This window comes from Mycteria americana, chromosome 11 (genome assembly GCF_035582795.1).
Source record: "Mycteria americana isolate JAX WOST 10 ecotype Jacksonville Zoo and Gardens chromosome 11, USCA_MyAme_1.0, whole genome shotgun sequence".
NCBI classification, from domain to species: domain Eukaryota; kingdom Metazoa; phylum Chordata; class Aves; order Ciconiiformes; family Ciconiidae; genus Mycteria; species Mycteria americana.
In genome coordinates, this window is record NC_134375.1 from 22,812,941 (window position 1) to 22,831,240 (window position 18,300).

An 18,300-nucleotide genomic window follows, 5' to 3' on the forward strand; every position below is an offset into this window, starting at 1 on the left:
TGCTAATGCGACAGAGAAAGACTGCTTCTATGAAATCTCCACCTCTCCCCCACCCTTTGCATTAGTAATCCCATGAGAGGAGTCTCAGTCTTCTATTCCCAGAAGGCTCCATCCTTTTCCGCAAATCCACCTTACTACAGTCTCAGCACCTTTTGGAGAATTTTCTACCCCCCCCCAAAAAAAAGAAAAGCCTGCCCTTGAGGGACACCTGACCCACCGAATTCTCCCGTGGGGAACAGCATCCTTTACACTCCAGACATCACAAGCAGCAGCTTATTTATGTCTTACCACTCACTTTTCCCAAGACCATATCCTAGTTGTAAGGTCCAAATACTTCATTTTTCCTCTCTCCTTCACTTGTTTCAATAGCCAGAAATCCTTCCAAGGTACTGAGCAGCCACTGTCCTAAGGCATCAACAGAATCTACTAGGGCTCTGCATCTCAGACGGAAGAGCCATAAGGCTTGCTGGCCCCCTGCACAAGATGAACAGTTTTTAGGAGTGTGCAATTTTCTTAACAGGCAGCAGCTTGGCCCAGTAAAGAAGCCTTCCTCATGCAGCAATGAAAGGAAGAAAGGCCTCCAACTGCGAAGTCCCACAATGGGAGGATGTTCAGAGTCTGTTCAAAATGTTGACGTTGGCAAAATAGATTTGCCTACCGTTTGCAAAACACGGCGTCCAAGAAGGCAAAACTTGGGAAAATTATTGTGACTGACTTTGAAACCCAGGAGCATCAGTGCTACTTTTTTGGTGGCAGCTCAGTGTAACAGGACCCACTGACAGGAGTGAAGCTGGGACACACCACAGTGTGACGGGGAAACGTGGAATGAATCTGGGAAAATGGATCCCAAAGACAAATTGTCTCCTATGAACACTGCAATTTGACTAACAGATACCACAGCTCTCAGAAACGCTTCCCAGAAGAAAACACCACGCAAAACAAGACAGCAAAGCCAGCAAGTACAACAGGGAGGCTTTTGTTACCTTCTGAGCTGCACTAACACAGCGCTGATACTCCTTAGCCAGCTCCGAGCATTTGAGCACTTCACGTTTGTTTTCTTGGTAGCACTTCAGAATTTCAGACTGCAGGCTTGCACAGACAGGATCAGTGTTCCTCCTCCTGCAGGGTAAACAAGCACAGAAAGATACGTGAAGAGGAGTTTTCACCCACTTACTACCATTTTACCAGTGACACACATACTAATCCTGTGTTGGAGTCACCTAGCCCTAAAAAACAGACAAACTGGTGGGAGTAGCAATCACCAAAGTAGGTCAAATGACCAACAGTGTCTTTCAGCTGAAAAATCCAGAGTACTTAGCAGAAAGAAGGAACACTTTCTTTCTAGGTTGGTGTGGAAGGCTGTTTTACCCTTAGATGAAACATCATCTCTCCTCTGCAGTCAGGAAAAAAAACCCACCTCAATTCCAAGAGGTTCAACGATTTCCCCAACTCACATTGGAAATCTTTGGCAGAACTCAGGAATCCTGCCTGGGCCTGTGCTGGATCTGTAACAGTCTGACAAGGAACTGAACGGACTTGTTGAATAAGCCACCTCGATCTATTGAATTCTCATCTCTTTAAACACTTCAAAAAAATCCAGCATGGTTGGAAGCACTGCAATTCTCCTAGTGACTAGAAAAAAAACAGAATAACAACAAGACTAGATATCTTTTTCTTTGTATTTCTGAAGCAATTAGTACTCATACCCCGTAAGTGGCATTGACAGCTACCCAAGAACAATTAGGGATGATGTTCTTATATTCTAATGTGCGTGTGTACATATGGCACATCATCAGCAACAGTACCAATAAAGGGGAAGGTCGTTGTAAAACAATGCCAGCAACAATGGCACAAACACAGTAACGACAGTGTCATCAGCTGCACAGACAGGCAGACACAAATTGCAGGAATTTGCAGCACAATTGCCATGGTCTATTTTACCAGAGAACAAGAGAACATATGCTTAGGTGTAGCAATCCTCAGATGCCACCTCCTAAACCATAAATCCATTTAATTCCTTGCATTTTCTGCCCCAATATGCTTAGAGAGATCTGTGCCCAAATATCAAACGCACCTCTTCCTTCCAAAGCACTTGATGCTACAGGCAGGCATTAATGTCAGGCTATGATGTATTCATCTCCACATAACAACAACAGGCACTCATTCAGCAACAGGGCTTCAATAACCAGGCAGGAAGAAAACATGACCTGATCCTGGGCATGTCTCATTCTCTCAGGTGGAACAGATTTCTAAGAAACATGAAATCTTAAACCAATGTCTTCCAAAAGCTTTGAGAGCTCAGATATGAGTTTCCAAATCATGCTCATTTTTGTAAGGTGCTCAGGAAGGCAAGTGGAAGGGCCAAAAGAAGAGAAAAAAAAAATTCTGTCCTTTCCATATCAGCAACCTGGTTGCTTCCTCAAAATAGTTCGGTTGAGACATACTCCAAATGATACTTCTTCAGTCCTCAGTCCTACTGCCAATGTACACGGACAGACTAAGAATTTATCAGTAACAGTATGACAGCCACACTCTAATAAAACACTGAGGTTTGGTTCAGAAACCACCAAAGATACTACAGAGACTTCTCTTTCCACCTCTTCACTAATCTTACAGCTTTTAGAAAAAACTTATTCCATGCACAGTCGCTAGAGGCTAGTGTGCATTTCTAATTTCTATGTTCTATAGCAAATCACCTTTAAAGCCTCTAAAAATCCATATTCTAAGAAATCTTCAAATTTTGGAATAGAAAGGAACCCAGGGAGAGCTTCAGAAACTCATAATGTTGGCATTTTGCTTTGTCACTAACTTTAATATCACTCTAATCAAATCAGCGAGACTGTGGAAACGATACCAAACAATACCAGGTCAGGAAATACCACCAAATCCCTCAATTCATTGAAAAAGTTAAGACTTTTAAAATTAGGTTTCTTAAACTCAGCCATGTTAAACTGAAGGGCATTTTGTAATTTTCACGCAGAGAGCTGGAAGAGCAAAAAGGTACAGCATGCCACAAAACAGTCTGTATTCATCTGAACTGAACAACACGGTTCAAACATCTCCGAAATATTTAGAAGAATGCTTGAGGTTGCCATTGTCGGCATGGAGAACTATAGGAATTGCACCTTTTTTTTTTTGGTCTATTCCTTCACTGTCCCTCCTATGGCATCAGTCTTCATTGCCTAGAGTAAATATAAAGCTAGGACCCATCTGTGGGCTCAGACAGTAGCGCAGAGTCCGTGCTCCTCTTCTTTAGGAGACACCTCGGTGCTCAGCCCACAGCGCAGAGGGCTGTTTAAAAGCCACGCAGTGGTGAGCGAGAAGCCACAGAGTGAGTGCTGCTGCCTAAAGCCGACCAGAGGCAAGGGATCAACCAGCACAGAATGGCACACATTGCCCAGCTAGTACCTAAATCAGTGTTCATACCTGCCACTTCCCACAACACAGAGGGGATTTATCAGGCAGCAAGTACCAAGAATCATAACAAGAATATTCTCCTTTATTTCTTCAAAATAAAATCTCAGACTGTGGTTATGCATCAATTGCACCAGCTTCTCCAAACAGATTTAGAGAAACTAATCAACATAACGCAAAGTTGGTTAAGGTAATTATCAAAACAAATAACACAAACCAATCTATTAGTGCATTCACAAGTGAACTGGAAATTCAACAGAACCAGTTAAATCCCACTGAGAACGACATTTCATTTTGGAGCGGGAAGCTAGCGCTGCTCGGGAGATAACTGTCACTGTGCCCCACCATGCAGCGTGATCTATAAACGAAGGGACAAGAAATAAATGTGAGCTCACCAGAAGGAAGCACGTCCTGCAGAGGCCGGGAGTACGCAAGTCACGCACGTCCAGCAGAGCAGTTCTGGTACCCACCTGGACTGAAAAGGGGTATCTGGACTGCTTTGGTGAACAATTGCTTGAGGAGCTTTCCTCCCAGCACAGCAATCACTGCTCCTGTCCTATCTGACTCGAAGGCATGCCACGTTCCTGCTCACATTAAGTCTCTTAACTTCAGGTTGCAACACTTCCACACAAGTGGGAACCTACAGCCCTATGCATCAGTTGCACCTTACAGTTGTCTGGATTTACTTGTACATAACTGAAAGGAAAAGGAATTAAACACGAAAAACCTGATGGAGACCAGCAGTGTCTAACTACAAACATACCCGTTGAGAGCAATGGCACATTGACTTCCAAAGGAGGTGGACCTTTGTCAACTATCTCCCTTCAAGGTCAGCCCAGCTCAAGGCTGTTGGCGCTAACTAACCATTAGAAAAATTCATCTTCTGGACACTCCGCTACACTGCTCTTGGTAGCCATCTCATTGTTTGAGAGTTTTTATTATTATTTCTTAAACAACAAGGCGGAGGGAACGTGGTGGAGCAGGGATGAGGTTTGAATACATAAAGAGCAGAAGACTAGTATGCTTTGACCTTTCTTCTAAAATGGGTCACAGTTTTAAGCATAATATGCCACCACCAAATAAGGTAGACAATTAGCCTCTGTCTAAAATAAAACGTGTTGCAATTGCTACCGCTGTTATCAAAACAGATGCAAGAGGCTCATTTATAGCAGCTAGGAAAAAGGCAAGAGAGAAAGGCTGGGCTGGGAGGGGCTAGGACAATACCTGTGGACAGGGAAGTATGGGAGATGAGCTCTGACGATACCTTGGAAATAAATGCAGGACATACAGAATATGAAAGATTAAACCAATAACACACACTCTCATCTGTTTAAAGGAAAGGAGAAAAGATGACAGGCGGCAAAAAGGAAAGGATTAATCTAGAAATAAAACTCATTAGCAGTGCCTCCCCCATCATAGTGGGGAAAGAAACCTTTGCCTCACCACTGTTCAATGGGAAGGAAGGCTACGTACACATGAAATCCTTGATTTCACATCCTCCTCTCCCCCTCCCATGGAGGGACCTAAATCAGGTCTTTGTCTGGAAAAGAAGGGAGAGGTTTTCTTAAAGTGAAACAAAGGGCATCCTTCTCTCTGCTATCCCTTGAGGTAAGACAGAATGAACATGATCTTGCTGCATTTTGACACACCGAGAGTTACCAAATCCTCTCTATCACCGCGTATTCCCTTTACTTTATTTAATAAATGAAATCTCATCAACTTATCCTTCTTCTATTATCACTGCTGACATCAATCTGATAATATTGGCTTGGCGTGGAATCGTGCTAGTATATGTCCTCTTGATATTTAATTTAAGAGAAACGTCTGCAGTGGGGTGAATATGTGAAGCAAGCTTTTTATTACTGGCAGCAGTAAGGATGCTGGGAGTGAATTAGACATTCATCTTCGTCAGGGCCAATCTAGTGGCTCAGAAGAGGTTTTCTTCTTAACCCTCTCCTAACTGTTCAATAGCGGCAGGTAACAGCTGCTCCAGCCAATAACCGCATTCATTTGTCTTGGCAAATTCATTTCTACATGGATATAAACCCCATGAAGAAGTGCTAAGCGTCTGGGAGGTTAAAGCGAGGTTCTTCGAGAATTTCCATCATAAGCTCTGTGATAGTAGGAAGAGTGCTGGTCTAAATGTCCATCAATTAATCAAGAAGCAACACAGCTTCCAAAGACAAACACACAAACTTACTGCAAGAAGCGATTAAGGCAGTATCATCAGGATACAGACCCCATAGACAGAAGGTTTCAAACACAGCACAATGGCTACTAGCTAGTCGCTGCTGACAGGTTCCCTTTTTGGAAGAAGAATTATGGGCTCAGTATTGGAAAGCTGGAAGATGTGTATGTATTTGCTAGTCCTTCCAGCCAGCTGAAAAATCAGACTAGCCAAGCGGAGATACAACTTTAATGCTTTAGGACTTGGCAGCTCTTTAGACTAGTGCAAAATCAGTAACTCCACAGTGAGTACCACACCATCACTTGGCTTTACCGGGTAGAGCAGCAATTCCAGATGGAGTCAAGAGCAAGATCCCCTTTTTACCTTTCACTCTGGGAAACCATTCAAGCTGAGAAAAAACTCAAGATAGAGACCGATGGTATTTAAACCTAGACATTTCGATACCTCTGCTCAGAAAGTGAAAAACAAAGACATGCAGGGTCCCTCATATAAGCCAACTTTAGAGTAGCAAGCTCCAGTACACAGCCGCAAGCAGCAACCTAAATGGGGCAAGGAACCTGGAATTTCCTGTGGGCTGCAAAATCCAACAACAACTGGATTAGCTGCTTTCTGCTGCATTATTTGACTAAGACTAGTGTCTGGGCTAACTTGAGCAAACCACATTAGTCACCACTGTCACTACAGTGCAGACAGCCTCAGAGGTCAGCAGTGAGGAGCACGGGCAGCACTGCGAGCAAAACCCAGGGCACAGCAGCAGTTTCTGCATGTCAGGAAGGAATCAGAGACGTGTCATATAGTTGGTTAGCATGTTTATATATCCAGGGTACATTACATGCATTTCAGACTAAGCTCAGTGATGCTTTGGTCACATAAATGTGGTATGCTGCCATGCTGTACTGTACATATATAAAAACTGGTAAGTGGTTAACTGACCTGTAAAACTGCATTCTCCCTTGGGTAGCAGTTGGCTCTGATGGCTTCTCTTTAACATGTCAGAAAAATAACTCCAGACAGATGCAATACACAGCACATAGAAAGGTTCCATCCTCTCTCATTATTGCATCCTTGACATTTACAGCAGAAAATTAAACACAATTGAAGCATTTCATTCACATATAACAAACTCATCAGCACAGAACAAACAGCCAGGAAAGCCAACTTTCAGCATAGGCTACAGGATGCTGCACTATCACAAAGCAAACACTATGGCCTCACTACAACCTATGGGATTCCCTGATCCTGCACATCAGCTTGATAACATGGCTTGAATGAAAGAGGGAAGACCCATGTTGCAGCTGTTTGGCCAGAGAAATAAGAGATGGAAGAAGCTTAATAGATTATCCAAATGTCTACTAAAAATTCAGTAATATTTAAGCTACATAACCTAGCACAGTATAAACAAACTGCGAGGATAAACTAATGTCATCAGGAAGGAAATATTTCTGATCAGCCTCGTGTATTCAAAACACTGCTCATCAGGCTTTGCCACTGATCTGGACGGAATACAAGGCTTGTAGAAGTAACATATTGCATAGAGTAAGAGGGGATGTACTAAAAGAAAAGGTGAAACCTCATGACAATTTTCATGAGAACAAGGGCACTACCTCCAAATCTCAGCTGAAGCAGTTGTATTCCTGTCTTTCTAATCCTTCCCATACGCCTTGTCACATTGTCCGTCTCCAGCACACTACTGCACAGCTGCAGTATTTCCCCTCTCTCTTTCTCCACCTTGACAGTTGCATTTCAATAATAGGTCACTCGATTCTCTTTTTCCCTACTTTGTCCATGGAAGTGCCCAATGAATGCATATTTATAAAGTACTGTGAGTTTCTGGGTGACTCTGTGATCCTACAAAATTTGTCACTCAAGTACTTCCCAATCTCCATTCCTGTTTTGACAGCTTGTTTGAAGCTGCCATACAATTCCCTGCTGCAATTCATGCACTCAGTGCACCCTTGTCCTTTCCAGGACAGATACCTCTTTTCCTTCTGATCACAGATACGCAGAAGTTGTTCTGAAATCTTCTCCTGTGTAAGTAATTAGATTCTACTGCTGAGAAGAAAAGTTAACACAAATGTCCAAATCTCAAGTGTCAGCAACTTGTTGTGTCACTGTACTGCATTCAGTGAAAACAGCCTGACCCAACCACATTTTCTTCATCAAACAAAAAAAAAACCCCAAAACCCAAACTCTGAAAGATACAGATTGAAGTGGAAAATAACTAAAATCTAGCAGTTCTCTGTAACAAGCTCTAATTTTGGAAATCCAACAATAATCTCTGCCTTTCAGTGATGAAATTGATGCAAAGAGATTGTGTGACCCATCCAATGCTGGTTCCAGCTCTCTATCTTACTTACTCCATGTATAACAAACTCCCTTGTCCTCCTACACGCTTTATCCTCACACACAAGCATTTCCCATTTGACCAATGGGTCATCCTAAAAGACTTCAATTTATACAGGATTGTGCTTTGCCAAGTGCAGTTTCAACCAAATTTAACTGGCTTCCTTAGCACCCCATAAGCTTCAGGCACTGGAGTTTTGGTGGTGGGCTGTGGGTCTTTGGGGGAGGAGGAGGCTAGCAATATGCAAAATACTGTGCAAAACCATATAAAATTAAATGATCCCTATCCTACTGAACCTGCAAACGCAATAACTAATCATCCCTATTAGCATTCTGCATGGCAGATGGCAAGTGGTTTGGAATAATGAGAGACTTTTCCCCACAAGTGGATAATTCCAATGTACATTTGGATGTAAATTCTTTACTGATTATGATGGTAGAATACTGAGTTATGAGAAACTGCCAGTTTGGAAGATGAAAGGAAAACTACTGCCACTTCCTTCCCTTGCCAAGAGATACAGAAGTTAACAGAACTGGATCTCCTGCCCACAAAGCCATGCACCACTTTTTCCAAAGATGCCACGCTACTAAAAGTTGACTAGCAAAGATGAAGAGCCTAAAGTTAGCAGCAAAATGGTCTCTGGAAGCCAAGCAGGAATGAGTCAGAATCTTGTTGCTGGAAGGAGTTCTCTGAATCAGAAAGGAAGCTGGCTCAGCTCCCACAAGGCAGAAAAGCAATATAGCAAGCAATAACTGAATCTGAAAACAACACACAGCCCAACAAGTGACCCGAATAGGGATTTTCTTTCTTCAGAAAAAAAACAACATCTGAAAACTGGTTAAGATCTCAGGTCAGGAAGGGAATGCATGCAGCTTACAGAATGCATGCAGCACTGGCCCTAAGAATATATGGGTTGTGGTAGCGCTATAAAGTCTCGGGGTTAGCTGGGGAACGGCCTGCTGGGAGAATGCTGGGCCCATATTCTTTGCTGGGCTGTTAAACCCCTCCCCAAAAAGTATTCTAAAGAAAGTAACTCAAGATGTGATATGCTGATTTCATATAACGGCAAGACATGAGGGACAGGCAGGTTCAGTAAATTTGTCCTATGTGAGATGATCTCGTAATGATGTCAGACTGCTAACGAAATGTTCTTTTTAAAAGAAAACCCTGACCACCCATTTGAACAGCAGTTACTTTTCTAAAATGCCACTAAGCACTGTACTAAGTCCCCACAGTTTACACCAGACTACACAAAGGAGTATCAGTGACGGACAAAAATATGAGTCCATTAGTATATTCTGCACTGACAGAGTGGCATATCCTGCTAAAGATGCGGAAACAAATTTTGAGAGGAGAATAAAGCTGCCAGCATTAAAGTTCAGGTGGGATCTGAAGCTAAACATTCACCTTATTAAAAAAAAATCCCCTTGCTTCTGCCCACATGATCTAATCTTCAAAACCACAGTGCCCCCTTTTACCACGCTGTGCAATTTGCTAAGTACTGACTCAGCAAGATCCTCATTAAGCAGCTACTCATCCCCCAGAGAACATCAATAATGGTGCTGTCAAAGAACACACAAAGCCCTGAAGTCTGTTTTTGGGGGGAGGTTGGGATTTTTTTTTTCTTTTTTGTTTTTAAATATATATTATAACTTCAAGAAGTCCTCAGAGAGTTGAAAAATATCCTTATAGAAAATAATTTAGATAACACGGTTTTGAGTTTGGAGAAGAGCACATGAAATGTCTCGGGTGAGTTAATGAGACCCATGTCTACTTGAGGCTGCTCCATCGTGTTGTTAGTGGTAGTCACAGTCAGCACAACGCTGAGAAGTTCTCTCCGAAGAAACAGTATTCATCCCTGAACAAGCAAGCGCTCCTGTCTTCCAAACAGCACTTTTTGGGGCCAAATTAGTCACAATTGTGGTTGGTGTGGTATGTGTATGTCCCAGACAGGCAGGCAAGAGACACTTCCAGGACTAACAAGGAAAAGAAAAGGATAGGAAGGAAGAACCCCACCAAGGTCCTCTCACAGTAGGCTGAGTACCACCTGATCTTGAGACTCCAAAAGCTGACAGGAACCCGTGGTCTAGAAACCTATTTTATCAGAGTAACTTCATGAACTATCAAAATCACACCAAATAAATAAATAATAAAATACATTAAGTCACCGAAGCCTGGTCTGATGGCAGAGAGAGTTTTTCTCTCTCTTTATAAGGGAGGAAAGGACCTCAATCTCTCCTCAGCCAACACCACCAAACACCACCTACTTCCTCTGTGCAGATGGATCACCATGATGGAAGGTGTCCACAGCCATCCTGCCACCGTCCTTATTTCCTCAGAAAGTGGAGATACAGAAGCTCTGACCTACAGAACAAACTATTTCTCTCCTCAAATTTCCCCCACTGGTACTTGCCTTTGGTCTCTCCTATCATCCCTCCATCACTCCAGGAGGAGACTCAGACTCAACAGTAAGTAAAGGCATTTTGCACAGCATGTATAATCCAGAATCAGGAATACAATTACTGTTCAAAATAGCAACATTGCCCTTGAAACTAGTTGCTACTGAATTAATGACCAGATTGTTAGGAGTGTTACCTCAACTTTGCCTTAGGCTGCTAATTAGCAAACAAGTCATTAATTCACTGGTAACAAGTGGTTTCTCAGGCATTATTGCTTCTGACGTCTTTAATTCACCACTCTTTTTGGAAAGCTTCCCCAGACAACTTTAACCTCAATCCTCTACAAATCAACCCCATGCCACTGCCACCAGCACACTATACAACACACACGCTGGAAGACAGAGGCAGAAAAACACAGCAGGAATAAGCTGAGCTGGGTCATTAATTAATATTCATTATACCCTTCCCAACTCAAGCCACAGGAAGGGGAGGACCAAAGGCACAAGAAGTTCTGGACGTTGGTGTGGACCTGTCATTACATCTAAATACACAATAAAACCTGGAGAAACCTTGCTTCCACCATGGTACACAGTGGAATATGTAATTCACAATCTGAGGGCAGAGATCTGCTTCTATTTTCACTGCATTCTGCACGATAAAGAGCTTTGAACTGAAATATTTCACGTACTCTGATGCACAAAGTATTTCTGAGGTTTGTTTTAACAGCTGCACAAATATCCATGCTTTTGAAAACAATCTGGATTTGGCCTGCCAGCAAACCCTGATCTAAGGGTTTTATAATGGCAACATTAGTACAGAACACAAGTGCTTTCCATGTAAAAATCAATAGCAATAGAAACATCCTTAAGACTACATGGAGTCTTTGGCACCTCCTCCTTTGCTAGTCCAGTCTTCGCTATTCGGGTCTTATTTTATAAGTTCTACCAATGTACCTTTGAAGAAATGCTCTTGCAATTTTGAAAAGATATATTAATATTTTACACCAGTTTTTCAGCACTAACAGAACTGCAATCTCAGTTCATTGTGGACTGATTTATTAGTCATCCCTCATCATGCATGAGAGGAAAGACAATACTGTGAACACTAGATTAGAACATCATTTTACTAACTGGGCAAAAGGAAAGTCTTATTTAGAACCAGCACCCGAGTAATCCCCAAGAGCTGAACTTCAGAAAGAAGATTCGACAGCTTGGATAAAGTATACAATCTAAAGCTTGGATAAAGTATACAATCTAATAACTTTTCAAGATTTAAAATTTGGTTCAAAAAAGAATAATCTGGCCCAACTGGAACACTTACACAAATCCATTACACGTATTTGACTTCCATTGCCACATACCATATTCCTAAAGTAGCAGGGGAACATACCTTGCTTGGAAATCAATGCACTGGTACAAACAGTTGCTTAATACCAGGCCTTCCAGAATTCGTAAAGAAAATGTTTACATGCTAATGTAAATGAGTGAAAATCTTTGTGAAGCAGCACTGAAAATTACCAGAAAGGTTTTCTTTCAGTAAAATTCACACCATGTAAAATGATACAAAGTTAAAATTGACCCACCTACTCTTTTACCCTCTTTTGAAATAACTTTGGGGAAACTCACGCCTTACAGTCTCTTACAGCAATATTCCAATTTCCTACTAAGAGCAACTTTATAAACGTGAGAAACACCAAAGCTCTGACTAATAACTCATCTCTTTATTTAAAGATTACCTGAAACAGACTCAGCACAGACAGAAGTAGGAACAACTAACACAAACCAAGTGCTGTGGGAAGAACAGGACTGGGATGGAGCCAAACCAGTTTTTGTGAAGGTATCATCATTGCAGGGCACAAAAGCACTATGTCAAGATAAGGCTGGGGATGAGCTCCCAGCAGTAATCAGTCTTTTATTCCTGAAAACTCTTAAATCCCTATTGCAGAGGCTCTTAATTTCAACACTGAATTAATCATTTATCTAATCTAATGATAGGAGAAATCCCAGAGCAATTTTGTTTGAAAACTATATTGTCTTTACCCTCCTTCTCCGTGGGCTTCACGACTGTCCACATAATAACTATTTCAGAGCTTGACTCCTGGGCACAGCCCTCTGTTGAAATACCTGAGGCCTTGTAGTAGATTTCAAGATTAATACACTCAAGCATCACCACATAACTATCTTATAAACTTCCGAGATCTACACAACCAAGGAAAAAAAAAAAAAGAAGCAAAAAAGAAAAAGCAGTTCCTCCAGGTTCCAGTTAGTGTTGCCATTTTAATTGGGGGGCTATCAGCCTCATACAATTTTGTGCAATTCAATAAAACCTTCATTTCCATGAATATGAAAGCAAGCCATAAATTCCCTGTTCCCAGCAGACAGTCTATCTATGAGCTTTCTCCTCCTGCCCCCACTGAGTCAGTGTGGTTCTCTACTCCACCTTCAGCCCAGGAGGATACTTACTACATGCCAGTTTCTCTAATGTAATCACCTTAAATACTCATGTCCATTAAGCTTAAAGATCTTAGGACCATTAAATGGAACTCTGAGATACTAAGTCCCATATGGAGTAAATCTCTTCTGCAGTTTCTCCATTGGAGAGCTGCCTTGGGTTCAAGGCTGATCTCTATCAGGATAAGGTATCAACATTCTTTATGCTCTCCCTGATAACAGCGCAAAGCATACGCAGTCATCTCGGCACAACATGCAAAGCAACACAGCCATCGGTAAGCAGCTTCAGAAACAGTTCTGCAAACTATAAGGAGATCTCAGAGGGAAACTCAGCTTCAGAACAATTTTATCTTTTAACAGCTTCCTAATCTCCTCACCCCACTCCTGCAGCTTTACCTTTTAGAGAGAGTCACACCCCCACCCATGCCAATTCTTGCATCCAAATTTAACAACTACAAAAATAAAATAAAAACGTGATAAGACAACCTTCACAAAAGAAAATAAATCAAATTTTCAAAAAAACCAGCATTTTGAGGATAAATCTAGAGTGTCTGCGCTAAGCCATAACCTCTTTACTGATGTTTTTTTCCTTCCCCTTAACAGATTCAGGGACTGTAATGACATTTAATCCTCAGAAGCTAATCTAAATGTAACACTCAAAAGAAGACAAAGACAACACAACAGAAAAAAAATTTGGCCACTGCCTTTTGGGAGTGCTGCTTTATCCCCGGAGCGAGCGCATTAATAGAGCTTGGAATGAAATGCCATTTTATTCTCTGTAGCGGGGAGGGGATTAGCAAGTTGTCTTCTCTAAACCCAGTCTGAGTCATGGCTCTATGAACACTGAGAAAAGGATGTGGAACGAAGTGAAGGGCGGGGAGCACTGGCTTTTTATTTACACGCCGCTTCCTTTGTGGATGGTTACTGATGTGCACGGTTTGCTAAACAGGGAAGGAAGGGGGAAAAAAGTTCTAGGTCCCCAGTCTTTAATTCTGTTGGTTAACAAAAGAGGAAAATAATAATGCACCAATTATAACAACATCATTGAGACAATATGTCCATGGCAACTGTCCAATTCACCACAGCATGTAAGCAACAAGGGCAAGTTGCTTAAGGTGCTGAAAGCTGTGCTCAGTGGTTTCTTGTTGCTAGGATCTTCTTCTTGGGAGAAAGAAACAGGTTGGACAGAGCCCAGAACAAAGAAGAGACGCTGTGGTAGGAGGAACGCAGAGACAGGAGCAGGCTGGGTTCAGGTGAAGAGATGAGGAACAAAGTCCACTGCACAAGTCAGGCCATGCAGGCATCAAGACTAGCGTCCTACCTTGAAGTAGAATCCAAGAGCTAATGATTGTGTCGGTGATTTAATATGAAGCTCAGCACTAAGTACCTCACTTCTTTTTCTATACAAAGGGAGATAAGAATGTTTACCTGCCTACCTCGCAGGTATGCTGTGAAGGGTCACTGGTGGAAAGCTTGTGCAATATTCCTAAGTCCTGCAACACTTGATAATCACTAAGGAGAGGAAGTAGTCCGTAGAACACTTGACCACTTGTGCAGAGCTGTAGGTGTTGATAACAGAGTTACAAAAGTCAATAAACATCAAGAAAACACTGGGGTTTTGTTTCAGATATTTCTTATCTTTGCTTCAACATGGACTCAAAAAAACAGGGTACTCACTATGGCAACAGCCCCAGCTCTATTCCCCTCTTCCTCCATCAGCTATACTGATATACAACGGCAGAAGACAACAAATACAGGGTAGATTGGTCTCACAAGGCACAAGTGGCAGGGGCAGATCAAAAAGTTCAGTGAAACAGGGATGATATAAGCTAAGGAAGAGACACTATGGGAAGGAGATGTGCTCTCCACTGCAGAGGGAGAAAGTGCCACTCCTGGTTTCCTTTCATTAGAGGAGCTGTCATAGTCCAGCACTGGAAGCAGGCAGACCTGCGCTTCATTCATACTTTGGCTATATTCCAGTTCATGTAATTTTGCTGGAGTGTCAGCTTAGTCCTGCCAAGCAAGCTACTAGATCTGCATAAATCAGTCTTACCTATCTTAGCACCTACTGTGCTTGTATGTCTAATATGAAAGCGCAAAACAGGATGAGCAAACTATTCTTTCCACTGAAGTCACAAGATCTTATAATTTATCACCATAAACAGGCTGTAGAAAGACTAGAATGTACAATGCCTAACAAGAGGACCTCACAACATGTAGACTTCAAGTCCTACCAATTAAGCATGAATGCCAATGTACAAAGGAAGTTTCCCTGTCCCAGCCTTATCATGACTCACACATGAGGTATGTGCACTCTTCAAGAGTGTTTGTATGGCATGATGTACACCAAGGCAACGATCCCAAAAAGGATCACTGCATAGTGCTGTAAGAGACGCATACGCTGCAGGCTGATGGGGCAAAGCAATGATTCTTCCCACATGTACGATTATCAAAGGGCATTATCAATCCCAGATCACACACTCCAACACGCAGCTCAGTGCAACCCTGGCTATTGCTGGCAACTTCTACTGTAAAGAAACAGAAGGTGTGATGTTCACCTTCTCCCTCAGTTTTGCTAGTGCCACACAGCTTGTCCCTTCTCAAGGCATCCTCCAGCCACGTTATCTTTTCACACAAAATTCACATTAGGGCAGGTGTCTCTTTCGGCTGCAAGGAAGACAGCCTAAGGAATCTGTCCCTTTATGACAGCTCAAGTTCATATGGCCTTCAAATGGAAGGGCATTGTACAATATGGCCAGAAGGCAAGGACTGGCAGGTGATGAAGGCTCAAAGAAAAGGGGAAGGAACCCGCAAGAGACCATAAACACATTTTCTGAATCTTGAAAGAAAGAAGTCATTAGCATTTGCGTTGGTCTCAGCCAGCAATCTTTATGAGATATAGTTGCATTCCTGAGTTTCCTACTTTACCAGTCTTCATCTCCACAAGAAACAGAAGAGACCAAATGAAACTGAAGCCTCAGGAACCAAACTTAAGACTACTATAAAAAAATAGGTTAGTTACAGCCTGTAAAAGCAAGTAAAGAACATAATTCAAGGTCCCAATCTCTTCCTTTACAAAGTCACAAGGATAAATCATTGCTACATGTGTTCCCAACAACTGATTGCACATCTGCAGAAGGAAATCCAAGATAAGACTGAACTGATCAAAGACTGTCAGAACGTTATGTCCTATGAATTTTTAAAATTTTATTTAAAAGCAGAATTTAGAATTCTACTATGGAAAACTGCATGAAAATGCACGCAACGTGTTAGCTGCCTTGTTTTGGCTTCTTTAGCAACTTATTGCTTGACTGTCCAAACAAAAATGTGAAATTACAACAGGTTATGTGATGCTTTGGCTGCCAAACATAATTTTAAATAAAGACAGCACAATATACTGCACAGCCCACTAACATATCATCACTACTATATTATCTATTTATGCAATTAAGTATCATACAGTCTGGACTGGACCCAACTGGACTACATATGTTGCTACTCCAGTTTACTGCATGTTGGCCAACTGTTTACCCAACTGAGATCCGAGTGCTGCTCTTGACAGTGTAATTGCTTTGGACTCATTAATATTAAAGAATTATACAAAATATTTTTTTTGGACAGCTGTTATTGCATGTGGAACAATAAGCTATATAACACTACTGGCAAATACAAATGGAATTTAGACACTAAATATGCTCATAGTAAAAAGACAACATTAAAGGTCCACTAATTGTGCCAAGGCAAACAAAAAAGGTCAGAAAAATCATTGCACCCGTTCTAAGAAAACATTCATGATAATTACAACTCTATTTTGATTGAAATTTACAGGGCTAAGATTTAGGCTGTTTACCTTTTCCTTCCCTGGACAATGACAACTTTGGAAGGGGTGCCATTCTTCCTACGCCCATGCACTAGCCCAATGCTGCAATGTGTGGGTTAAATACATTGGGTCAAAGTTTGAACAGATTAAACGTGTTCCATTGCCATTTTGAAAACCCTAGTAAATATTCCCATTTAATGTGAATTTTCTAAGTCCGTGTCTTCTCCCTTGCAAGATCTAACAACTTTATACTAAATTCTGTCAAGCTTGGCACAGAAAGAGAGGATGCTAGCTTACAACTCCTCAGCCCCCTAAATACCTGACAGGAGACAACTTCACACTCTGTTTACGGGAATATCCAGAGGCGACACACAGAGCGTTATGAAATGCAACGGGAACTGCTGAAAAGAACAAAAATGGCTCCTCACTTGATCCACTCCTCTGCCTTGGTGGCTGCCTCCTGGTACTGCTCGGATGTCAGCTTGTAGATCTCTGCATTCTGAAACAAAGAATATATCGCTCAGCTCTAAAAATTAAAGGCGTCTCAGATCTTATCCCGTCACAAAGTTATCTTCTATAATTAATAACGATTCCCAACAACAAACAGCATATTCAGTTCAAAGAACACAAAAAATGCTTAAAAGTTTATTTTCTTTTCAGCAAAATGCATCAAGGCCACAACATGTCCTTCATTCCACGCTTCACCTTTGTGAAGGGAAAGAGGGGAAAAGGTCGCTAACAACCAACCGTCGGCTTTGATTATGCCATGTAACCACAAAACCAAGGTGTTTCCAGCACCAAGTTATTTTGAGTTAGGTTGTGTTTTGTTCTCTTTTTTCATTAATTGCTGTGAAGGATCTTGTAAGTTACTGACGTGCAAGTATCAAAATTGGCTGCTAGCACTGGAAAATCCATTTTACATTTCAGTGCTTCTACTTATGTTACTTATTCTTTAAAAGAAAATTATGCAGCCTGTTTCCCTTTTAACAACATAGGGAGGCATATCAGGTATCAGTTAAGGCACTGCCAAACAGAGTTTGGAGTGTCTTGCTGCGGGGCTTAAGAGGTTTGCATTAAATTCTCCTGAGCTTGCACGGAAAGAGTTTTAGTTCACAACTGCTCAGCCGCTGAACATGGAGGATGAATTCCTCCTCTCGGCAGCACTTACAAGCCTCCCAAGCACAAACAGCGGAAGGGAATGGCTGCCCACCCCCAGCGACTTCGCCGCAAGGTCCCGTGCTACTAAACTGCTGATAAAGCTGCTTTAGGCAAAGCCTCTGGACTCGATACTGAAATAGCTGCAATTGCCTCACGCAAAACTCATCTGCAAGGCCCTTAGTCTGAAAAGGCACATGAGGAAAATATGCAATAATCAATCAAAAAAGTGACAAAATGGTATTGAAAGTGAGGACAGCTATTCATTTAGGGCCAGTTCTAGCTGCTATCTCGTCTCTCCCCAGATTTCGTCATTTTACATGGAATACTATTCTTGCTCCTCTTCATTATTTTTCCCATAAATGCAGCTGTGGTCCTGCGCATGATGAGACGACACATATTGTTCAGTGGTTAGAAAAAGGAAAGGACAGATATAACTCAAGTTCTATCAGCGGTTCTGCCACTTGTGCAATTCTGGGCAAGTCACCATTCTCCATCTGCAAGCGAGGGATAACAGCTGCCTGTATCAC

General features: G+C 41.9%; 1 protein-coding gene across 3 annotated transcripts in view; it reads right to left on the minus strand.

Annotated features, from left to right (window-relative positions):
* The window catches only part of CHCHD6 (coiled-coil-helix-coiled-coil-helix domain containing 6), a 120,350-nt gene that overhangs the window by 37,138 nt on the left and 64,912 nt on the right, over positions 1-18,300 (minus strand). For 2 of the 3 annotated variants that reach the window (XR_012777458.1, XM_075514133.1), the window contains exons 6-8: positions 17,044-17,114; positions 16,646-16,717; positions 984-1,119 (exon numbers count right to left, since the gene is read on the minus strand). Coding sequence is in view for 2 of the 3 variants with exons in the window: in XM_075514133.1 (XP_075370248.1) it covers positions 984-1,119; positions 16,646-16,717; positions 17,044-17,114 (279 nt within the window). In the remaining variant the exon portion in view is untranslated. The remainder of the gene's footprint in view (positions 1-983; positions 1,120-16,645; positions 16,718-17,043; positions 17,115-18,300) is intronic. The other variant, XM_075514134.1, reaches the window with a different exon arrangement.